This window comes from Urocampus carinirostris, chromosome 2, assembly GCF_059441175.1.
Source record: "Urocampus carinirostris isolate Australia breed hairy pipefish chromosome 2, RoL_Ucar_1.0, whole genome shotgun sequence".
NCBI lineage: Eukaryota > Metazoa > Chordata > Actinopteri > Syngnathiformes > Syngnathidae > Urocampus > Urocampus carinirostris.
Window position 1 is genome coordinate 23,644,254 of NC_142350.1, and position 26,375 is coordinate 23,670,628.

At 36.3% G+C, this 26,375-nt stretch overlaps 3 protein-coding genes across 4 annotated transcripts in view; all 3 read left to right on the plus strand.

Annotated features, from left to right (window-relative positions):
- On the plus strand, positions 1–3,433 carry LOC148371419 (homeobox protein Hox-A10a-like). Its single transcript, XM_088327862.1, has 2 exons — positions 1–721; positions 3,159–3,433. The coding sequence occupies exons 1-2, from the start codon at positions 16–18 to the stop codon at positions 3,431–3,433; spliced, it is 981 nt and encodes a 326-aa protein (XP_088183988.1). The 5' UTR covers positions 1–15.
- Positions 3,434–9,612: 6,179 nt separating this feature from the next.
- On the plus strand, positions 9,613–11,055 carry hoxa9a (homeobox A9a). Its single transcript, XM_088327863.1, has 2 exons — positions 9,613–10,303; positions 10,398–11,055. The coding sequence occupies exons 1-2, from the start codon at positions 9,619–9,621 to the stop codon at positions 10,637–10,639; spliced, it is 927 nt and encodes a 308-aa protein (XP_088183989.1). The 5' UTR covers positions 9,613–9,618; the 3' UTR covers positions 10,640–11,055.
- An 11,257-nt stretch (positions 11,056–22,312) lies between these two features.
- hoxa3a (homeobox A3a) overlaps positions 22,313–26,375 on the plus strand; it is a 42,216-nt gene continuing 38,153 nt past the window's right edge. For both annotated transcript variants that reach the window (XM_088329478.1, XM_088329481.1), the window contains exon 1: positions 22,313–22,523. The gene's annotated coding sequence lies outside the window, so the exon portion shown is untranslated. The remainder of the gene's footprint in view (positions 22,524–26,375) is intronic.

Genomic DNA, 26,375 nt, shown 5'->3' on the forward strand with positions numbered 1-26,375 from the left:
AAATACTCCACAATAATGTCCTGTTCGGACAGTCCATCAGGAAATGCCTTCTTGGTGGATTCTCTGATCAGCGCCAGGGCTGAAAACTGCGGCACACACAGCACCGAAGTGCCATACGGACTACACAATTACGGATATTTGGCAGGTGTGCCTAGGAGAGCTGAGGCGGGGGGCCAAAATGTGCAGGTTGGTGCTCCGAGCGCCTACCTGTCCGGTATGGAGATGTGGATGGACGCGCAAAGGTCCTGTCGTGTGGACCAGGAGCGCACGGTGGGTCCCCAGGTGACGCCCTGCTCCTTTCCGCAGAACATAAAAGAAGAGAGCGCATATTGCCTCTATGAGCAGCCCAAGTGCCCTAAAGCCAGCGAAGATGTGACATATTCGCGATTAGTGAACGATGGTGGTGGGGGGGGAGGGGGATCCGTCCACATGCCCTGCTATTTCCGCTTGTCTCAACCCCAAGCGCACCCCCATAAACTTTACAACAGCGACGGCCTGCAGCCTCCCTACCCTCATCTTGGCTCGCCATCCGGCGCCCCCGTGCGCTTCCAGTCACCACCGACGACTTCCACGCAAGAAAGCAGAGGGGACAAAGAAGAGCCCCTGGCTGTGGGAAATACGGACCGGGGGGGAGATCCGCGCGAATCCACGGATGCAGAAGCCTCTTCCGGTGAGGAGACGGACGAGCAGGATAAGGAAAGTCCAGAGAAGGGAGCTAAAGGTATTGTTAACCTCCATTGAGGTTGCGGGAGAAGAAGGGTGGGGGCATTGTGTATGTATGTAGCACCTGTTATGCTTGGGGGCGTCTATAAACACATATGGATATTACACTATGTCTACGACGAGTACAAACACACCTATACAAAGTCTAACAAATGCTATCGATAATCAACTTACATAAACTACATTTCTAAGATTCTTTATATCCTTAAACAATGTGTTTCTAAATTCAAGATTCTCTTTATAGCAGCCAATGAAATTTTCTTTTCACAATGTTTATAAAAGAAGTTCCCAAAAAAAATACATAATAAAATCAAATCAAATATGCATATACAAAAAGAAAAATACTATATACATATATTATGTGTTCTATGTAGACACTACGTCTATATACTTCTATTTAGATAATGACCCATTGACATGTTTTTTTACGTTTAAGATGAGTCTGATTTCTTATGATTATTATTATTTCCTGTCATTACCGTTACTGTCGAGTACTCAGTTCATTTCCATCATTGTATATTGCAGTCACAGCCACGCGGGCACATGAATGTGCACGCACACGAGGCGCACGCCCGGATAAACACGAGCACACAACACGAGTTGACACACGCATGCAAACTGCATAAGAGGCTACTGTGAACACAAATACATTCATATTTTAACTTAAAAACAAACGTGAAACTGAAACAACACGCACAGGATCACGGACTCACACACTCTGAAATAAAAATGTCAAGATAAACAAAATGAATGTTACCAATTGACACAAATCGGTGAAACTACATAGATATTAAACAATGTCTAAGAAAAGTAATAACACACATATAAATAGTCTTTTAATACATTGATCGTCAACTTATGGGACGGCATTGCTCCAATTCGCTATAGATCATTAAACAATATATATCTATTCGACTCATTATCGATGTATGTGTTAAAATCAGATTTTTTTCCCGATTTAAACTATTTCTTACATCAAAACCGTTATTGTCAACTATTTCAATCATTGTATATTGCAGTCATGGGCACGCGTATACACGAATATGCGCGTGCACGAGGAGAGAGAAAGATAAATAATATCCCCTCATTTTACCCCCACCTAACAACCCCAAATATTAAATACACAGACACACAAAAGGATTAAAATACAGTTGAAACAAAATAATACAAATGCAACGTATATAAGAGATACAATTACGGCAAGGCACAGACTAAACATGTGGGGAATTGGGATGTAAAGGGGGTACATACCTCTATATTTGGTGACCTAATATATTATTTTACTTTAAGTCATAATTGTCCCCTTGCGTGGCTAATATAAAAATACTCCAACAGGAATAGTACAAAAAAACTATAGTAATTCTACCAAAACACCACAAAAATATTACCAAACTAAATATAAAATATAGTGCTTACGACAAGGGCAAAATGTTTTATTTTTCTTTATTGTGGGTGTTTCAAAACTAGTTTTGATAAAACTAATCTAAAATAATCCGTTTCTTATGATTTTACACACAAAATGAGGTTTAACAAATATAAACAGGCTGCAACACACAAACCACAAAAAACACTCCTACAAAAAGGTAAATTTGAACAAAATTCTCAAAAAGGTAACACATAAATTAAACAAAAATACATTGCATTGACACATTAAAATATACATTTAGAAAATATACATTCAAATAGAATAGAATAGAATAGAATAGAATAGAATAGAATAGAATAGAATAGAATAGAATAGAATAGAATGTAATTTAACGTGGGGAAACACTGTATGCAACGAGATTGGACCTGGCACTCCAGGGTAAACATGTAATAAAGTCTTAAAAGACTCGAACTTAAAGACTGTCAGAATAGGGCAAACATGTTCACTACGCCTTAGAGACTGGCCCTAATTATAATAGGAATGTAATGGAAGAAAATATTTACAATAGAATAGACACATCGTTGTGAAACATTGTTTGCAGCGAGATTAGACACGGCACTCCGGGGTAGAACATTGTGATATTGATTTGGAAGAGGAAAAAAGGACCAAAGACTATCAGGATAAATAGGCAAAAAAGAAAAGAAAAATTACAACGTAGTGTTTAAAAACAATGACCCAAGTTATAATAATGATGGAATGAAAAAAGAATAGTGCTTCGTGACAATAGTGCAATGATAATCTACTTAATGTACGTAAAAACATATAGGAATAGGTTAATATTTAAGCAAACGCACACTCTAAAAGAGTGGAAAACGAAACGTGAAAAAAATCTAAAACACACACGTCCGGAATTGAAAAAGACGCTCGTAGCCATATTCACCGACAAAACAAACCAGATAAATCAAACCACCACCCGCAATGCTTATTAAAACCTGCTGGTGTGTTTGTGTGGGTGTTTTGTGCGCATGCGCACGGGCGCCCGGTCCTCCATTGTTTTTTTTTTACACAGGGGACAGCAAAGGCGACAACGCAGCAAACTGGTTGACGGCAAAAAGTGGGCGCAAAAAGCGTTGCCCCTACACAAAGCACCAAACTCTGGAACTGGAAAAAGAATTCCTCTTCAACATGTACCTGACTCGAGAGCGCCGCCTAGAGATCAGCAAAAGTGTGCACCTGACTGACAGACAGGTCAAAATCTGGTTCCAGAACCGCAGGATGAAACTGAAGAAAATGACCAGAGAGAACAGGATCCGGGAGCTCACGTCCAACTACGGATTTTCCTGATGAACGAGGTGAAAAAATACATATATACATATATATATATAATATCATTAAGAATGAAAATAAACTCAAATGACTGCCCCCAAACTTTTATTGCCAACAAGTCACGTGGGTCGAAGAAGCTTGATTTTGTGTTTTCAAGTGGATTTCTTTATTTTTATGTCGCGTCATGTCCTCCTTCTTGTTTCACTAGTCAGCTAGATATATGCCAATGTTGTTATCAGTTAGCATCCTAGCTAAAACACTTATGGTGTTGGGTAGCTATAGCTAGCTAAATATACCGCGTTTTATCAGTTATAGATGTAAGAAATCCGAATGTATATTGCTATTTATGTAGGCGATAATATATATTATCAATCCAAATTATAACACACCCACTAATACTACTACATATAAACTACACATGCAGTAAAATAACCAGTGTTGATTTAACACCGAAAGAGTACATTTTAACACTGCCCTGGTGATTATATATATTATTAGTTATCTGGGGAATGATATAGAACAGCTATCTTTATCATAACACACCTAGTGAGTTAATCATACATATGATCTACGCCAGGGGTCTCCAACGTGATGCCCACGGGCACTATGGTTCCCCCGAAGGGCAGTTCAGGTGCCCAAAAATAGGTCACCATTGTGATTTTCTAGTAAAATTATCTTGTATTGGTTAAGGCTATTCAATCCGTTTTTAAAAATAATTTACGTGGTATAAACATAGTAATAGAATGGTAAGTTGTTCATTTAGAAATTCAAATAAAAAAAATCCAGTTCATGGGCTTCATGGGAACATTTATTCAAGTATTGATCATTATTTTTAAAAAAAGAATGAAAATCTGTTCATATGTTAAACAAATTCAGTCATTCATCTTTTTAAGGATTTATATTACAGGTAACGCAACCAACTTAGTTCCAATTTATGAGTTTTATAAAGTAAATGAGTAAAATATGTGTATTTTTTCAGCTAGCTAGCTGGCTTCCTTTTTAACTTTGTAGCTAGCTATCTTACTATCTTTCGAGCTATTTAGCAAGCTTGATTTTTTATTTTTTTCAGTCTCTCTAGCTAACATTTTGTTTGTTTTTTTTGCCAGTTACAATGCCTCCTTTCCAGCTAGCTCTCTTGCTTTTTTAGCTTTCTATCCAGCTATATTACTATTTTAGCTAGCTAAATAGCTCCTATTGTTTTTTGTGTTTAACTCTTTACCATTCTAGCATACACTCTAGCTACTTTTTTTTTTTATAGCTATTTAGCAAGCCATTTAGCTAAGTTGCTATTCCAGAAATATGCAATTTGCGCTAATTGGTAACAAAAAGTAGCTCTAAAGTTGAAAAAAGGTTGAGACTCCTGACCTACAGAGTAAATTTTAACACTACCCCTGTAAATATGTATTCTTTTCTACCAAGTGTAAATGTACACAGACAGAGAGTTACATTTTCAGTTACTTGCACTCTGTTTATTTTACACTACACTGCACTGAGGTGTGCTAGCTTTCAAGAGTCAAATATTTTACTCACTCCCAAGAATCAGTCATTTTTCCACTTTAAAAGTTATATTATTTTCTACAACAGAAAGGTATTTTACTCGTAATGTTGTTGCATTAACTCTAAAAAATGATTATGTGAGAATGTATAACCAATGTGAACTCTATTTTTTCACCAACAATGGAACATTTTATTTTTTTCCCTGCTTTTTACTCAGTCCATTGTTGAAAGAACACCAAAGGGGTTAAAATACTTTAACAATTAATATTCTCCAGTGTAGTGGGATAATACAAAGAACCTCGCTAGCTAGGAAGTGAGCTAATTATATATAGTAACTAGCAAGATAGAAATATTAATTTCCTTGCTAGCTAATAATTCAATTGTTAGCTGGCAGAACAATTTACCACTGGTTCAATAATAACAATAACATACCAAAAACAACAACATTTCAAAAAACAGCTTATCTGTTATTAGCTAAAAACATGCAACCACTACTGGATAGCTATAAACAGAAATATGTATTATTTATCAGCTAGCGACAAACTAATAACACATAGTAGCTCACAAGTTAAATAGAAATTAACCCACTAGCTCATAATTCATTTTTTGATTAGCAAAAAAACTACTTCTAACTATAACAATGATAACAACAAAAACTGTGATTATGCAAGTTTGTTATAAGGTTTTAGCTAATAACGTGATATTTTTGGATAGCTATAACATGCTGCTACTACTGGTGGGCTTTTGATAGCCAGCCAATAAAATAATGTTTTTTTGGTTGCTATGCATTAATAAAACAAACGTATGTTAAGCAACAAAATATCATACTGCATATTATTATTATATTGGTGAGCTAATAATATATATATAAGAGCTTACTTAAGACACTTATTAGCTCGCTAGGTAAGACTAAAGTGTCTAACCAGTTTGTGATTGAATTGTTTGCTAGCAAACAATCTACCGCTATCTTAATAATATTATATCCAAGAATATTTTTTCAAAAGTGTTATTAGCTATTTAACTTATAATATGCTACTACAGTTGCCTACTTTTACATGGCAAGCTGATAATATGTATTATTTAGATAGTTACCAGAGATCCCGACAATAATTTCGATGCTATGGCTACTAAATAGAGTAAAATTGAACCATTAAGAACAACGATAATCAATTCCTGTTTTTAACCAAATATTCTACGCCCTGCGTGTTTTTCATTCTTAATCGCCACTTTGAAATGTATTAATACTAATCTACCTATGACCAAGTTTGTGATCTAAACTTGTTTTTGAGCAACGATTTTTAGTGGCTTCTTCGACCCAAAACGACACGGAAAAACAAGTTGTTGTTTTTTGTTTTTGTTACTATTTACGACATCGATTTTCTGTGCCATGCTAAATAAATTATCTCTCGAACTCTCTTGTATTTTTGTGTGCGCCTTCGAGTGTGTGTGTCATTTTTCGTAAGCCCATTCCAAAAATGCTTTCATTTGTGCTTGGTTTTAAGCCGAGAGGGGCAATTAGCATCGGAAATAATCAAGAAGCCAGGCTGTAAGGCGTCTAAGCTCGCATGCAGGCGGCTATTGTGGAGTTTTATGACTGGCTGCTATACGAGCAATCTCCCTCTCCTGCTTCAGTCGTGGGAGAGTCTTTCAAACGGACAGGAGGATCTTCTCTCTACCTCTTCGTATTCTCAATCTTGGATATTTATTTGTGTGCAAAATTGGAATTAACGCCAGGATGTTGCACGGGTAAGCGCGTTTTGCGTTGCATGTGGTTCCATATTGCTGTCTTGAGGGCCCTCCCGGATTGACTGTCGTGGTTTAGGTAGTTTCATGTTGTTGGGGTGCATTTTGGAACTCTGCAACATGAAACTGTCTTAATTGCCCCAGTTATGCTCATCTGACAGAGAGCGATTGCAGCAAGAAATAGGAAAAACGAGCAAGAAATGCCCGTAACGTGATCCGAACCTTCTTTCCTTTAAGAATCAGGTTGCAGTTAATGATTTTCTTTCTCGGGTGGCATGCAAATTGTAATCGGGGAGGGTGGAAATCCGATTTTTATCCGCAACTGCAGACACAAGGCCTCGGTTACGACCACTGCAGTGGAGGGGAAGGGGAAGGTGAGTGGGCCAATAGCGACCTCCGTGGGCATTGCAGCGAGACCGGATGCTTCCTGTGCGCAATTGCGAGCTCAGACAAAAGGAAAGAGGAAATAAAGGGGCTTTTATGATGAGGTTTAGATCCGCCAGACAGGTTGTTATCTCGCCAATAGCCCCCATGGTAAAGTTAGGGGGGGGCACTCACCCAGATTTAGGTTTACAGCCTTAGATCCGCATCGCAATTGTGGTGCGCAGTGTTTTCCTCATCTGAGGCGTTGGTCTTTTCTCAGAATGTTCTTAACCGACAGCCCCCTCCTCCTTTTACTCGATTGATGTCTCGTAGCCAAACAATACCCGCCTATCAAGTGACCTATTGTAAATAGGACATGCACCTTGTCCAAGGTGTCGTGACTATAACGCACATTATATTCTATTATATAATTATTCTTTTCTATTCTTTTCTGCCTATACTGGGTATTTATACAGGGTTCTGTCTTGGGGTGTGTACATTTTGATGCATTTTCTTGGCATGTTGCTTATAGTGCTGCTTTTAAAACCTATGTTACGTTTAAATAATATGCTAAATTTTTAAAGTATCTTACTCTTAAACTCTATGTTACTTTTAAGTGATTTGTGCATATGTGCACTATATGGGGCAGCTTTAAATTTCATGACAGTCCGTGTAACGAAAATAAAGGCGTTCTATTATTTCTGTATTAAACCACAAAATATTTTTTTTAGTTCTTAAAGAAGCAAAACTCAGGCTCCCATTCAGTATTTTGGCTCACGCGCACGAGTTAAAAGTTACACTTTAGCAACAATTTTAAATTACACATATTCATTATAGCAGTGCTGCAAATGATAAACACATAGAATAGAATAGAATAGAATAGAATAGAATAGAATAGAATAGAATAGAATAGAATAGAATAGAATAGAATAGAATAGAATAGAATAGAATAGAATAGAATAGAATAGAATAGAATAGAATAGCCTTCATTGTCATTGTTTAGAACCAGATTAAACATACGCCAGGATAAACATGTCAAAACATGATTTCAGACTTGAAAATAAATATTAGGATTGATAAGTAATATGTAGACGGTGGTTGTTATAGATCGGCCTATTGTATTGGTTATAATACCAAATATTTTTATATACATGTCTAAATAATTGTCTTTATTGTCATAGATATCCCCGTGGTGAAACAGTGATTAGACGTGGCACTCCAGGGTAAACATGTCAGAAAGATGTTAAATAGAAAAATAAGATAAAATACTTTCAGAATTAATAGGCAAAATAGTTACAACGTAGTGCTTGGAGACCCGACCAGGTTGTAACAACAGTTCAATGAAAAAAAGTGCAATAACATTGTCAGACACACAATTTCCCGAAAAAAAGTCGTAAGATATATTTTTCACAGTTATGATGCTTGTTTGGGGTCGTGATGGCCCTCGGATAGAAACTGGTCAAGGTGGATTACAGGGCAGCCACCGCCATTTTGTTTACACAATCATGTTTACTACGGAATTCGAGTGAAAGACACATGAAATATTTAAGTCTATTCTATAAATATTTAACTGTATTTTCAAACGCACCGAATGGAACCATTTTGACGCACGTGTAGGATCAATTCTAGTGCATCGAATTAAGTCGGCCCTTTGTGCGTTTGGAATAGTTTCATTTTATTATTAGTTCATTTGTTTTTTTACTAATAGTTTATAATGATCTGTGCAGGCCTTTGTGAGTTTTTGTGATCAATGACGATACAAATACATTTGACTTGACTTCGCTTTATTACATTAATTTATTCTTAATGTGTTTTACAAAAAATAAATAGAATTGTCTTTGTTGTCACTGATTTGAAACATTGAGTGCAACAAAATTACATATGGGACTACATGGTAAACATGCAAGAATGACTAGGCAAAATATTTACACCGTGGTGCTTAGAGACTGTCCCAAGTTATAATAGTGTAAAGAAAAAAATATTACAGCTCTGATGTTTCCGTAGAAATCAAACTAAAAACTAGCGTCTTGCCGCACACGCAGCTCGCTCGGTGAATTGTAAGTTAGCCCAAAAAGTGTTGTTAAAAGCAAGTCCCATTTGACGTTAAAGTTAATGAGCGTGTTTTATTTCCACACCACAACACGGTCACGTTCTCCAAATTACAGCCTGCAAACAACCGCTTCAATTTAGACCTTCTGCAATACGGAATATTAAAAAATACAACTTCATTTCTTTAAATAATTTAAAAGTGGCTCAGCTCATGCTATTGTTTCCCATTTCCAAATAACGCGCCCCGAACTGTTTTAAAACATTAGTTTGGGTCCCAAAAATGCAAGCTTGCTTACGTGGCCTATAAAATTGCTCATAAAACGAGCTGCGAAAGCTAAACTGCAGACTGTGTGTGTTTTTTTTTTCTTTTTTTAAAATTTTCCCACATGACGTCACTGCAGTTTCATTCATATTATCTGCAATCTCTTCGGTTTTATTCATTTGTTCTTATTCCCGCTTATTATTGAGAACTGCGAGCGAATTTAATGACCAGAAGGGTTAGATTTATTCTTTATTGTTCAGCCTGTCTGGTCACGTGCTTCCACTGTCCAATGGGCTTCCGCCGTTGTGCCCACATTACAACCCACTGTAGTTGCGCGAGGGGGCCAAGTTGCTACTTGATTTTTGCACATTGTTATTTTGCGAGTGCATGTGTGTGTGTGCGTGCATCTATTGTTGTTGTTGTTATTGCTGCTGCAGCTTTATGGCTACGAGCAACGAATAGTAGGGTCGTTTTTCTTTATTTATTTTTTAAACCCGCCATGTCGACATCCGGAGGGGTTACTAGTTACCACGTGGATTCTCTCATTCTCCCCGAGAGCGAGGAGCTCTCCATGGCGAGATACCCGTCTGGACCGGGGTACCAACACAGCCGGCAGCAGCACCCGGGCGAACACGGCGAGCTCGGACCTTGCACCTTTGCATCCAAACCCGCCGTTTTCGGACCGTCTTGGGGCCACGTCCCGGCCCAGTTCCCGGCTGGTGTCTCTTCCGTTTACCACCATCCTTACGGGCACCCGCAAGGCACAGTGGGGGCTGATTCGGACCCTCGGTACCAATCGTGGCTCCTGGAGCCTGTGAGCGGATTACAGGGTTCGCATCATTACGGCATCAAACCCGAGGCTGCAGGTCAACACGCCGCGTTGCTTCTATCCGACTACAGCAACGGTTCGGTGCCGTCTATCGGGGAGAAAAGAGGAGGCGAGGATGTGGAGGAGAAGCCGAACCTGGACCCTAGTAAGTCCCTGTGCATCTCACCCTTTTATCATGTTTATTCCCGCGTCATCATCGCCATAATAAAAGAAAACCCCTCATTTACCCCTCCCTACAGATAACCCAGTATCCAACTGGCTTCACGCGAGCGCCACGCGAAAAAAGCGCTGTCCGTACACCAAGCACCAAATCCTGGAGCTAGAAAAGGAATTCCTTTTCAACACCTACCTGACCCGGGACCGAAGGTACGAAGTGGCCCGGCTCTTGAACCTGACGGAGAGACAAGTGAAAATTTGGTTCCAGAACCGCCGCATGAAGATGAAGAAATTCAACAAAGATGGCGCGGCCAAAGATGAGTAACGTGATGAGGTGAAAAAAAAAACAAAGCACATGGAGAATTTTGTTTCTTTTTGGGATCGTCTTGTGTAAAAAAAGCATGTTAGAAGCGACTACCTTTTTTATATTGCACAATTTTAACAGTGCCCTTGTCCCTTTTCTATATTTTTTTGTATTAGTACTTCGTTAAAGTGGAATTTTGGCCTGCTTGTTTGGATGTTCTAAATGTCTTTGGATTTGATTAGTTTTTAGACATAAAGAATTTAGGTGCTACATCTCAAAGTATTAGAAAATGACTGACTACCTATATGTGTTGACCAACTACCTATTTCCTCCCTCTCGTGACAAATAATAGAACTTACTAATTGGTTTGTAACCCCGATTCGAAGTATTTAGCGATGAAATAACACACTGTTGGTTGTAATTTTACCTCTCGGATGCACCGACCGTCTGAATTTTGCTTCTCAAATGTCATTTGTACTTTATTTATTACAAATAAAACGGATTATATCAGCACACGTGTTGAAATGGGTTGCATTTCTCTTAAAGGAGGGTGGGATTTAGATTTATTTCCAAGGCATATTAATATGAGAAGATTGTGATGGCGGAGGATGGTGATAGCTCTGTAGAGCCGTAAAAGACAATTACCGCTATAACATTTTATGGGGTGCGAAGCACTTCGAGGCGAGCAGACACAAAACAAGAACGAAAATTGTGGATACACGATTTTTTTAAATGGATTTGTTGGACTTTTTTATCAATGAGATGACCTCCTCCAAGGCATGGTTCGAGACTGCACAAGATTGGATTTTTTTTCCTCGGGATGCAAACTCAATTGAGAATTGTTGCAAATTTGGACCAATTTAAAGGTGGAAAAAAACAATTCTGAGTGTTGTGACGCGCTCGGGGGGAAAAGGCAGATGGAGCCTAAACTTCAAAGAAAGAGACAGCGCCATAAACCGCCTGCTCTCCTATACTGTCTGGCATTCCACTTTTAATTGCTTTATGGCCGTCCAGACACAATTAGGCTGTTTCCAGAATGGCCGCCATTTGTTTTTTCTTCTCCTTCTCTTTGGTGGTGGACAAAAGGCCGAGCGGAAATGATCAGCTTTATTGGACTCTTCCCAACGGGGACGCTCGTGCACAACTCACGGTCATTTAGAGCCATTCTTTGTTTCTACCTGGGAACTTTTCGCCCTCTCCACCCTCAACATTGCAATGCTTCAATGCAACTAGACCAGTGTTTTTCAACCAATGTGCCAGGGCACACAGTGTCGCAGACAGATGCCCAACCATATCTTTGCAAGACAAAAAAAAAACATTCTATTGTTTCTTTCTTCCTGCAATCAGCTAAATAACTGATAGCTGATTGATTTTTTTTTATGTACAAATGATCTGCTCATGAGGTAGCACAGTATGTTTAATAACCTTTGTTTGATGAAGGATCTTAAGATTGCACCGCAAACAGGAATATATCTCAATATTAAAAAAGTAAAACTCTTGCTCATTCTTTTGATGACTGTAATTGTTATTTTTAATAAAAAAACTTTTTTTTAACCCTACATACACTCTTCATTGAGTGGTGGTTAAAGTCAAAAGCCCCCAAAATAATCAAAATACTAACGGCATTATATTTCATAAGGAATACCTGCAATATAACAATATTAATTTTTTTGTAAAGATTTTGAAGACTAAAATCCCCATGGGGTCATTTTTGACCACTCATGCATCTAACAGTTAAAAAAGAACGTAGTTATAAAAAGTTTAACCGACAGATACATTTTCCTCAGTTAGTTTTTTTTTAATTTTCTAAAAAAGACACATATGTATAGTACAACTTGGAAAACATGCTGGAATATGATTAAATCCCACAACACAAATCAAAATAATTAACTCAGTTTACCACCTGAGCCACCACAAATTATTCAAAAACCTTTTACTGTCAACATGATAATTTAAATGAGAAAAATATGAATCTGCTGTTGGAAATACATTTTAAAAATGTTTAATGAATAGTTGGTGTGCTTGAAGATTTTTTAATGAAAAAAAGAAGTTTGCCTTGGCTACAAAAAGGTTGGGAAACACTGAACTAGACGGCCACAAACACACTCAGCAGCCTTCAGTGTTATATAGAAAAATAAATGTAGTTTGCATTTCAAAAAAAATAATATGTGTCATTTAGATTTAATTTATGTGATTTGCTACTTGCATGATGTTTCCATAAGAAATGGTCTTGGGAGCAAGTTCTACTGTTAGAAAATGTTTTTGTTGTTGTTATTGAATATATATTTCACGTCCTTCGTTAGCATTGGCTGATTTTATTTTGTAATGTTTTAAATGCATTCATTTCGTTCATCACCTTTGCTAGTATGAACTACTTTATATTGTAAATGTCATTGTTTTATAGAAGTAGCTTAAATATTTCCGAATAATAAATTCTCATCTCTTCTTCTTCCTTTTTAAAATTGTCCTTTGCTAGCAAGAACTATTTTTTCCAAACATATTACACTCATTCAACTCACTTACCTCCCTTAAAGCCCAGTGTGTAATATTTGACTATTACATGGCACCGTATTGATGATGCAAACGAAACCAGTGCCTTAGAGCACAGTGTAGCAGCAATTAGCCACACAAAAATGGCGGCGACCTTGGGTATAGGGATTCCGCTAATGTAAAAGAAACACCCATTTTATGTTTTTTTTCAAATCAAAATTAACCTTGTTTTTTCCTTTTTATCCAGATCATTGTTTTATTTTCACCAAATCGAACTATTTTGTACCACTAGGAGGCATTGAATATTACACACTGTCCCTTTAAAGCGACAGTGTTTGACCACTAGGCGTCTCTATAGGGTGTAATGTAAGGGCAGCCCACGCATATTATTTATTCATATTATTGATTGTTTTATTTTTATATCAATTCATATCTTATTTTATTTCTAGATCTTATGTGTAGCAATTCTTTTATCAGACTTGTAGAAAACCCGCCCAAACCTCACTGCCTAGTAAATTGAGTTTGAGACCCCTGGTGTAGTGCAACCAAAATTGAGTGTTATTAGGGCACTAAGAAGAATACAGACTACAGAGACTCCGAGTGACCAAAATACACCATTTTACTTTTCATTTTTTGTCCACTCTTTTGGGGTTTTTGGGGTACCCGTAGCAGCAAGATGGCAGACAATAGGTCAGCTCCCTTTAGGTGAGACCTAAGTGATGCAAAATAAGTACTAAATTCTTGATCTACAAGTATTTCAAAAATTGCACGTGCATGTGATAATTTGTGTATTTAGCTTGTTATCTAAATCAATAAATGTTTTTTTTTAAAGATAAACGACTTTTTACCACTTGTATATAATAATATTAATATTTAAAAAATATTACAAGTACATTTAATGAAATTAACAGAGCAATGAATGAGACAAATATTGTTCTTACTTTGTAACAGCGGAAAGTAGATAAGACAAGGTTTTTATTTGTAGCCAAAATCAAGTTTCATGTTGTAACAAAATAAAATTTTAATTTTGTGTACGTAAAAGTAACTGTGAAAAATGTGCTTCAAATATATTTTTTTATTGATTGAAGTTTTTTAACCACCTAAGGAGGCGGTAAATAATACTCACTGTCCCTTCAATCAACGGAGTCCTATAATATTGTTAAAATAAAACTTTTGATAGCGTGAAGGAAAATATGTGTTTGTGCAGCACCGTAAAATATTAATGTGCTTTTCTTCTTACATAAACTAGTCAATTTGTTACATAACATTATGCAAAACGTGAATATTTTTCACATATTTTATTAGGTACATTTTCGAGTTTGTATACTTCTCTTATCCTGCTGTTTATATTTGACAAGGTTTGAAACCCTCGATAGTGGTACGCAATCCAATTTCTGAAATTTTGAAATGATCCATTTGGATTATAGCACATAACAAAGGACTTTGCGCATAATGTGGTTCCTCTTTTTGACCAGACGGTGGCGACCCTTACCCACAACACCTCCCCCTTTTCCTAACACGTCTGCATTAATGAACCTGCTCATGTGGTGAAAATTCTCTAGTAACATTTTTAAGAGTCCAGGCAAACAACTTGACACCTTTTTTTACAGTCACCCGCACATGTGCGAAGAAAAACACACATGAAGAAAGAATTTGCACTTGCTGCACGCAAATCTTCATGTATGTTTGAGAGTAAAACATTTAAAAGCACATATACTCAATAAAAAGAAGTGACATCTTGTTAAAATGTACACTTACAAGCCTAATATTTAGAAATAAAAGGCGCTGAATTTCTATTAAACTATCTAACCTATACAATGTATGAGTTGTTCTTAGTGAATATCATGTTTTCATCGTTTTAATAGAGGGGTATTTTTTATTGTTCTTACCGATGGTACGTTATTTTTATAGCATTTTATTTAATTCCTAATAAATAATTGTAACGTGTTATAATGAAACAAACCCGGTCATTTTAAACCCTTAAACCCTTGTTTCGAGCTAGAATTAGTTTCATTCATTTGGGGTTTCGATTTACAAAATACGCCCTTAAAATAAGATTGTTTTGTGTGTGTGCGCACGCGTGTGTGTTTAATTCGACAGCTTTCTCAAAATACAAATATGAGGTCTTCTTTTAAATATATTTTTGAGAAGGGAAAACGTTGCAATCAACTTAAACAGCACATATATATATATTCTGTATTCTCTCGTGAGCGTCTTTGTGCATGTGAGCGTGAACGTGTTTGTGTGTGTGTGTGTTATCTATACAATGCTTTTATTATGGGGGGATAAAAAAATCAAATTTGAGTAAAAACGTTTTTGAATGACCCGCAAAAGGATAAATTCGATCACATTTCATAAATTGTCTGAGACTAACTTTTTTTGCACAACAGCTAAGTGAAACATGCACGTTTTTACCTGTAATCCATTTTGAGAGTTTTGTTGAACCTATGTGCTTTTAAATACTGTATTTTGTACTGTGCGTACACAGCAACACATCAATAATGTAACACAGATGTCTGAAAACAAGTTTTCAATTGCAATTATTTTATTTCATACAGTTCAAAATGTGTACCGTTTGTTATTAAAGGGACAGTGTGTATTATTTAGCGCTTCCTAGTGGTTTAAAAAAATACTTCCTCCCTAAAAAAACAACAATATTGATCTGGATAATAACCAAAAGAACCATTAAGTATCATATAAAAGGATGTTTTTTTAAAAATTATTATAGGTCAAGAAAACTTGGATTTATTTCACATAATATAAGGCTTACCTAGGGGGAGCTGACATGTTTGTTGGCTATCTTGCTGGAGTAAGAACCCAATAAACAGAACCTGGTCTTTTTTTCCATCTTTTTCTCCTTTATATTTTTTTTTCTATTTTCGTGATTATTTTTTCTTCTTTTTTTAAGTTTTTTTTGTTTGTTTCTTTATTTATTTCTTTTCCTCATCTATACTTCTTCCAGTTTTTCCCTTTTCTTCCCATCTTTTCCGTTTTCTGTCTCCTCATTTGTAACTTTCTTTTGCGCTTGTTTTGCTTATTTCGTTCTTTTTTTACGTTCTGTCTTTTCCCTTTCTCTTCCCCCTTTGTTTTACAAGAAACATCGTGCAGTTTGGTCAGGAACTTTGACTCTCCATAACATTCTATCTTCTTACTCGTTTTTGCATACACTATACAATACAGTGACATCTAGTGGCCAATGGGGCCACACTGTCCCTTCAACTTTCAATAATCTGACCCCAAAATCCCGAATGCGTATTCAAAAATATATTTTATGGTGTGCCATTAAAAATATCAAACGTTTATCCTCTCTTTTATGTGATGTGCTCGGTGTTTATGAGCGAGAAAGTGTTAATCCGCCGTGCAGCCATCGCCATGGATTTCATAGCTGCCTTCTTATTGGCTGAGAGCCAGGCAGGCCCTTATCACGTGACCGAGTGGCTCAACACAAGCTCAAAATGGCGTTTGTTGTAAATCTACGCCATATTGATGTCATATATCAACAAGAACTCGTAAAAACGACACTGAGGATTCTGCACCAACAAATCAGACAGGAAAGAAAATATGATTTGCTCTTTTTGGTGTAAATATACTGCAATCTTGAGCTCTTTTGTTTGCAAGCGCAGGAGAGGAATTCAAAGCTTCCGGTCGGTTTTTGGACCGGATCCCAAGTCCAGTCCTGCAGACCCTATTTGCTCCATCAACCCCACCCCAAACTACAGCCCGAGGGCCACATGCACCCGCAAAAGGATTTTACCCTGCCTGCCAAACAAAAATGGTCATATTGTAACGACAATATATAAATAAATAAACATATATATATATATATATATATATATATATATATATATATATATATATATATATATATATATATATATATATATATATATATATATATATATATATATATATATATATATATATATATATATATATAAATAAAATATACCAAATTTAGTTCTGGCTTTCATTCGAAAAAAAAGACTCCAAAATTACTAATACAGTTAATCTATACTACAAAAATACGACTCAAGAAATACTTCAACAGAAATAATACAAAATACTCCTATGGAAATACTTTATAAACACTTCTGCGGAAATATTTCAAAAATACCACTTTAATAATACAATAATACAAAAACACCACTAATAAATAGCACAACAAAATCTAGATCCACACCAATATACAACTACATACATACAACTAAATTATACTATAAAAATACTTTAAAATTTCACAGAAAAATACTACCATGCAAAACTAGAAAAAAAACTCCCGCAGAAATACTACAAAATAAAACAACGGTAATTCTACAGAAATGCTACCGAAGTACTACAAAAATGCTCATATGGAAATACTTTATAAACGCCAAAGAAGAAAAAAACTTTAAAATACCACCGCATTAATACTTTAATTCAAAACCACCACCACTACAGAAATACTACAGATATATTACAGAAATTTTACTGCTTAAATCTAGTGCTTAAAAAAATGATCTAATATGTTATTTAGCTATGAGTGTGTTTTAGAAACAATTTAATGAAATGAATCTATATAAAGAAATATAACAAGTAGTTGTCTGCATGTATTAAATAAAAATTGTAAAAACATTGGTTTGGTGACGAGGATGGGCCCCTTGGCCAAATTTTTCCAGCCCTTTGCGACCCCCGACTCCATGTAATTGCCCACCCCTGCCTTACCCCGACAGCTGCTCCTATCCGGCCCGGGCAACCTGCACCAGCCGCGCGAATAAACGACACCGGAAGCAAACCCGGACGATGCAAACAGCAGGTACGTGCGATTCCCTCCAAGTGTGACTTTTTTTTCTTTTTTTTTTAAACTTTAACACACACAAGGATACTCAGCCTAAGCATTGGTGTTTCAATGAATTGTGCAAAAGCCACTGGTGTTGCAAGGGAGGACTCGTAAAACTTTTATTGCGCAACTAATGAGTTTTGCAGCCATAAATTCATTTGGTCTGAGCCTCTGTGTTCAGCAACTATAGACCTTGCCGTTGGGGGGTTTCTGGGCGCTCCTATTACTCTCCTAGCCTCTTATCCCCTTTGTGATTGTAAAAAAAAGGGGAAAAAAGACTGACCTTTTGTGTAAGTCGCCCCAATGCTCTCTGAAGCTATGTACCAGTGGTGGGCAACATTTTCTGTAAAATAGTCTTTCAGCCAGGCCAATGATACTATTAGATGACAATAACAAGAGTGATGATGACAATAATAATAATACGCCTTTGGTGTGGACATGTAACTGAAGCTTTATTTCCCTCTCCGAATGGTGAAAACTGCTAAGTACATTAGATTTAGATCCTGTGTCAATAAGTTCATGGAAATACAGTGCATAAACTTTACATCCGTCTGAACTATTGCAAGATCTAGTTGTTTATACATCATAAACACACTTATTTACGGCAATGCCTTGTTGATTCTTCCATATGGATGGAGATGGATTGGACATGCACCCGTCCCGTCAGCCGTTGTGTGAGACTATGCTGACAACCGGATCAAAGAACAGAGTTACACGGAAAACCTGTAAGAAGTGTTACACAATAAAGTGACACCCAGTAGTTAGATGTTCTAGTATTTGTGGTTCAAACTGAACGATTGTTTTCATTATATAAATATTAGAAGGGGAAATTTTTAACTTTGTTTTAGAACCATCAATCTAGATGACATAAGAAAATTTGTTAGTGAGTAAAAGTATTATTATTAGATAATATGTATTGCCTTTTCCTTTGTCATCTACATTCCAGGTAACCTATAGTGGCTTGGATTCAGCACTCTCAGCACCGCAATCCCAGTACATCGAGCATATCCAGAGCATCCAATGTTGAGTAAATGCGGTCAACTGATCAACAATTGCTAAAACACAGGGATATACTTTATTGCCCATAGCACACACCCAAAATTTGATCTTTTAATGCGTAAAAGAAAATGCGTGTGTTGACATTATTCATTTGGGATTTTTTCTGTTGCTTCCATATGTTATTTTACTACTTTTCATTGCTGTACTGTTATGACGCACTATTCTTTTATTGCACTAATATTCATTTTTGTTTGTGCTACTTTGTAAATATTTTGCATATTTATCCTGACAGTCTTTTATCTTATTTTTCTCTTTAAAGCAGGGGTGTCAAACTCATTTTAACTCGGGGGCCACACAATAGAACAGACATTCTGTCAGGGGCCGGACTAGTAGATTAAAGAGAAAGAAAAAGAGATAAAGAAATAAGAAAAAGAGGGATGGAAAAGGAGAGAGGGCGGGACAAAGAAAGAAAAAGAGAGAGAGGGAGAGAGCGTAAGAAACAAAAAGATAAAAAGTCGCGAGAGAGGGGGAAAGAAAGGGAGAGGAAGAAAGAAATCCAAAGAGAAACAGAAAGACTGAAGGAGAGAAAAGAAAGCGCACAGCGTAGGAAGAGAGAAAGAGAAAAGAGAGAAAAAGAAAAAAGGAAGTTAGAGCAAAATAAGTTAAAAAGACACAGAGAGAGAAATAGACAAACAGCAACAATAGAAGAGAAAAAAAGAGACACAGAGAGTGAGAGAGAGAGAGAGAGAGAGAGAGAGAGAGAGAGAGAGGCAAAGTAGAGAGAGAGAGAGGCAAAGTAGAGAGAGAGAGAGGGAGAGAGAGAGAGAGAAATTAGTGTCCTTGTTCAAGGCACCTTTCTTTGGCAACGTCGAGTTGACATATTTCAACCTGCAGCTCGTTTTTCTCTTGCGCTTCTCTGAGTGTTGTCTCGCGGGCCGGATTCAATCCCTTAGTGGGCCTGATCTGGCCCGCGGGCCGCCTGTTTGACACATGTGCTTTAAAGTCTTTTGTACATATTTATCTGGGAGTGCCATGTCTAATCTCATTGCATACCATGTTTCAGAACTTTCATATGACAATATAGTTCAATTCAGTGTGAGCAAAATAAAATAAATGAATACTCAAACATTCATACATTCATTCATTTATTTTCTGTGAGGCCCTGCACCAAAAGACCCACGGCTTGGCACTGGTCCGCGGATCGGTGGTTTCCGACCACTTTGCTAATTGAACCAAAAATCAATGCTTGTATTTCTCAACACCTTTCTACCGGTTTTCAATCTATCATGTTCATGAATATTTAATTGCGTTTCGACATTGTGTGGATGTACATTACAAATAAAATAGGACAAGTTGAATGTTTTTACTTCCTGTTTTTATCGTCTTAATAAAAACGAGATACAGTTCAACTCGTGCATTTTGTCTGCAGATACAAAGCTTCAAAATCCAAACGGGATTAAACGCAACAAATAACAGATGGAGAAATGTTTTTTTTTCTGAGTCCAGGAAGTCAAAAAGCCATTTTCAGTATGAAGTTTGTCTGGAGGCCAAAACTGAAAGACAAGACAAGCACAACATGAATCAAGAATAATTAAAGTGGTAATATTAATTAAAAGTAATGAACTACACAGTACTATTTCAACATTTCAAGCGAGTTAAATGATTACACTAATAGGTAATTAACATGGTTTTCAGCGCCATTTCAAGAATGCCCGTATGAAAAATCCAAATTAGGCGTCAAATGAAACATTAAATATTATATATCACATACCGTTTTTTGTGTGCAAATATATTGTTTTCATCTTATTATACATTGAATGTTTTATACAGTGCAGGACTTTGAAATGCATTTTGGCGTCTGAAAAGTGCTATAGATATCAATTAATTAGTTATTGATGTTGTTTTTCTGTGCTGCGCCTTGATAAATAGCCTCAAGCAAACAAACAATATACCAAACTAATACACAGTTTTAGGCAAACTTGATCAATCAAAAAATATAAAAAATCAAATGGAAGTAATTTACATTTGACTGCCATTTTGAGATTCACAACTAAAATATGCAAATTAGGCAACAAATAAGACATTAAACGTTCCTCAACGTATCAATATGTTAGTGAAAAAACACCATATTATTTTTAACATTTTTGCAAACATTTCATTCCACTATTATTATAACAGTTTCTAGTTTGTAATTATTTGTGTCTGTATAACCAGGCATGTCTCTCACCTTATTTTTCTTTTTAAATTCTATAAAATGTTTTACCCTGAAGCACCATGTCTAATCTCGTTGCATGCAATGTTTGACAACGTTGATATCAATGTCAAAAAAGACAATTTAATTAAAACGAATTTATTACAAAAACTATCAAATTCAAAGGGGAATAATTCACTTTTGAGCACAATTTAGAGAGTCACAATTAAAAAAGCAAATTAGGCAGCAGATAAAACACTAAACATGACATCAATATATCAAATTACTCCCATTTAGAAACGTGTGCTTGTTAAATACTGATTACAATCGCTAATCGATGATCGATAGAGTCAAAACACGCACACACACATGTATATATTTGCTATATTTTATATGCATACAGGTATACATATGTATATATATATATATATATATATATATATACATATATATATATATATATATATATATATATATATATATATATATATATATATATATATATATATATATATATATATATATATGTATATATATATATGTATATATATGCACACGTGAATAACGTGAATAACATTTTTATAACAATATTGTTTTGCATGATATTCAACCAAATGCGGGTATAAATAATTACTACGTATTGAATCTAGAGTATCACTTTTTACCGATATTATTTTTAATTAAAATATATGACTAGATATGCTTTAAGGATGTGTGGGCTAAAAACACATTGATGTGGTTTGATTTACGACTATTATCATTTGTGTATTTTATTTTGTTTTGTTTTTTACTCCACAAGTGTGTTTATAAAACGACGTAAGATGAAAAAAAAAAACACTTCCAGGCCAACATTCCTCCTGGAGGGAATGCAAAGTATGAACATGCGAGACGAGGCAAGCAGAATTTACTGTTGAACTCTGCCTTCCCTAAGATGGCGCCTGTTGTTGACCTGCCCATTCCCCCCTGCCTTTTCCTTTGTACTCCCCTCTTCTCTCCTTTCTTTTTTCTCCCCCTTCTCTCTCTCTCCTTCCCTCCAGCAAGGGTCATAAATCCCTTGTTGTTTATGAAAATTTACAACGCGGCTCTCAGGCTTTACGACCAGGCTTGCCTTCTCATTGGTCGCCCCCAGTCACGTGGCCAGGAGCAGTGAACATGAACTTTTTATATGTAATTTCCAATCGAGGAATAGAGCAGCCTTTCATTAAACGGGCTACGCAGCTCACGCGCGGATCTTTTCACCGCTGTCGCTCTTTTTTAACATTCAGCCTTTCTTATATCGATTTTTATTATCATATTAGAGGGGTTTTACCCGCATTTGTCCTTTCCCTGACTGGATGCTTTTGGGAAGATGCGTTCAAGGACATCACTCCGACTCCCCTGTCAAATTTTGCATCCACCTTCTATGACAGGTAAGACGGATCCTATATTTTTGCTGATTCTATTTAATACTCCTGTTGTCATTTTGGTGCTTTTGCTACTGTTGACAAATAATAATTGATACAATATTACCCAGAAAACAAGTCTTCAGTGTGCTGAATGTCTATTTGTGCTTGCTTATTTGTCGTTGCATTGAAAACTGGGTTGGGCTTGAGCCGCAATTGTTGAATTACAAGCAGCAGCATCGCTTTTGTCACTCCCTTGTGGCCGTGCACTGTAATTGCGTGCAGTACTCGTCTCAAAATGTCCGCCCAGGGAAAAAAAAGAAAGATTGTTATTGCAGGGTAGGAAAAATGCTTTTGATGTTAGGAGCTCTGTGCGCATGCGTGTCAATTTTTTCAAGTGATTTATTTGTTTACTTGGTGCAGTGCAAATTTTATCAGGAATATCCTTTGTAAATATGGACAAAAAAATACTGTTACCAGTATAAAATACACTCAAGTAAGGCTTTTACCTTGCGACAATTTTGTTTTTTTTTCCCTTTTTTGTTGAATAAAACTGTGAAAAAATACTATTGCACGAAACTGGGGATATATATATATATATGTATATATATATATATATATATATATATATATATATATATATATATATATATATATACTGTATATTCAATTACTGCTGCTAAATGTTATTGCATTTATACTCATTGCACTATTGTTACAATGCACTATTCTTTTTTATTGCATTATTATGTAAACATAGGCCAGTTTTCCAAACACTACATTGGAATTATTTGTATGACTATTTATCCTCATAGTCTTTTATGCATTTTCATTACATGTTTTACTCTAAATTGCAATGTCCAATATCGTTGCATACTGCGTTTCATTGATATTCATGACAATAACGACAATTCTACTATATATTATTTTACATTATGATAAATGGTCAATTTTACATCAGTGTAATAATGCACAGTTGCTTTACAATTCACGATTAATTTACATAATTTAAATGTGAATTTTGCAAATTAAATAAAACAAATCTAGTTTAGATTGGAACAAAACAGGGGTCGGAAACCCAAAATGTTTGACCCCCCCATCAAAAAACATGTTTGGAGCTGTAGAATAGAATAGAATGCATATGCCCCTATAATCATTGATTACAACGTAGTATGCCTTGTTTACAACGAGATTTGACGTGGCATTCCAGGGTAAACGTGTAATTAAAATCCCAAAGATACAAATTTGATGAGAAAAATAGGATGGATAAGTAAATGTACTGTTCCAAAATGACTAAAATGTATGTGCACGCAAAACCTGTGCATATAGAATAGAATAGATTGTACTGACATGGATTACAGCGTAGTTTACATTGTTAATAACGAGACTATATGTGGCACTCCAGGAAAAACATGAAATAAGATACTTGGATAAACATTTTTAGAGTAGAGAGGGAACATTTGCTAAGTAGTTGTTATAAACTGGCCCATCGTAGTAGTTATGGTGGTAAATATTACGCATTTGTACGGAAACCATTGACATTTTTAAAATTTTCTCCCCAAAAAAATCAATTTACAAACTGTATTTACTAACTTTATTAATCAGTAATTTTATTGACTAAATAATTAGAAAAGAAAATAAAAGAAAAATGATAGAATAGTCTTTATTTTCATTGATTAGAACAAAGTTTAAGTTGTCCACAATGAGATTAGACACCAGGATGAACATGTAAAGGCTTAAAAGAGAAAATAAGAATACGCGAAATAGACAAAGAGGCAAATATATTTCCAATGCAGTGCTTGTACAGACTGGCCTAAATTGTGTTAGGGCAACATAGAGTAATGCAATGTAATTATTTCTATTTTTATCTATTCGCAATGGTGTCTGTGGAATGCCTTGTTGTTGCTTCTCCCCCCCTCGACCACTGCTTTTTTCCCTCTTTGGCCCATGTTTGGCTCGTGGGTGTGTCCTTGTCTCGACTTGTGGGGAAATGGTTTCGTGGGAACCTTGTTGCCATTGGCCCGCCATAAATCAGAGGGACTAGGAAACTGACGAATCAAGGTCTTTCTTTTCTAGATTTTAATGCATCTGCATAAAAAAATAGTGTGTTTATAAAGAGGGTGCTGGATCCTTTTCGGTGGGAGTGTTTTGGGCTCGTGCACATGTTACATTTTCTACGTTTAAAGAAAAAAAGTGAGAGGTGAAGGCAGCGGGAACCCCCGAGTCACTTTACAAGCTGACAAAAGAGGGAAGGGTGCCATAAAAATTCCTCAAGTCTGCATGGGACCAAAACGAGTTGCTGCCCTGCAATGCAGGCTTTTGATTTTGTGTCCTGCTTGGACGCTTCCTGTGTAACAGAGATGTTTTGGAGGAGCAGCAAATGGATTCAAAGGATTAGTGGAAAAATACTGCAAAGATATTCAATGCCATTGAAACATTTTGGGGGAACAGGTTTAGTTTGGACGCCTCCCGTGTAACAGAGACGTTTTTGGGAGAATATTTAATGGATTGAGGGTATGGATAGAAAAACAAAGACATGTAATTTTATTAAAACGTTTTGAGGAAGAAAAAACAGATATGGTTTTTTTAAAACATAGTACAATTGTTGTAGACTCATACAAACCCGTTATTTGCACAAGACAATCCAAAATCATCCCTTGTTGGATAATAAACATGTTCTATACCACTTTCCCTGGCCGATACCAGTGCCAAAACGACTGTTGCATAGCATTCCCATGTAAATATAGATCAGATAAACAGCATTTTAGGCCAATTATGCTTTACCATCATTACAATTTCCACAATAGTAGTATTATTTCACACTAACCAAATAATAGGAAATTTGAAATTCATAATTCGTGAAGCATTTGCATGAATCATTTTAGTAGCCCATTGTAGAGGGTTGTGGTTTATCTGCTTTCCCTAAAAACATTAAAGTGCTAATAATTTTCAAATCGCACTTAATGAAGCTAATTTTTATTCTAACCAAAACAAAAATTAATATTCTAGTTTTTAGTTCCATGTCGTTTGACTGACACAAAAAGTGGCGATACTGTTATCAAACGCAGTTACGAGTTACTTACTAGAAATAAGGCAGCAATCTTGGTACTTTTGGTGTACTGAAAAATAGGATGTTTGTGTCTCGTGGTTTTCTCTCCCTCCAGTTGATTTATTTATTCAAGTCAAGTCATATTCATTTGTACGGCCTTAAATCACAAATCGTATCAAAGGGGGGCAGTACGGCGAAGCAGTGGTTAGCGCGTGTGCGGCACAGTTCTAAGGTCTTGGGAACCTCCTGTGTGGGTTCAAATTCAGTTACCGGACTTCCTGTGCGGAGTTTGTATGTTCTCCCCGTGCTCGCGTGGGTTTGCTCCGGGCACTCCGGTTTCCTCCCACATTCCAAAAACATGCATGTCAGGTAAATTGGCTGGTCCAAATTGTCCCTAGGTGTGAATGAGCGAGTGAGTTGTCTGTCCCTGTGTGCCCTGCGATTGGCTGGCAACCAGTTCAGGGTGTCCCTTGCCCACTGCCCGATGATTGCTGGGATGGGCTACAGCACCCCTGCGACCCTACTGAGGATAAGCGGTGCAGCTAATGAGATGAGATGAGAGATGAGTATCAAAGGACGGCATATATGTATTCATTTTTACACATTTTAATTATCTCAAATACATTACCTACTTCTTTTACCATTCTGTAAGATAAGCGTCCCTTTATTACAGTTATATAAGCTAAACTGATTATGATAACGTAGCGATATGTAAACAAGTTACCTTTATGTTTTAATCTGTATTATACACAAGGAGTTACCTTCATGTTCGATGTAATGTGATAGTATTAGGTCATAATCGATTGGATATAATGTTTTATGGCTGTGAC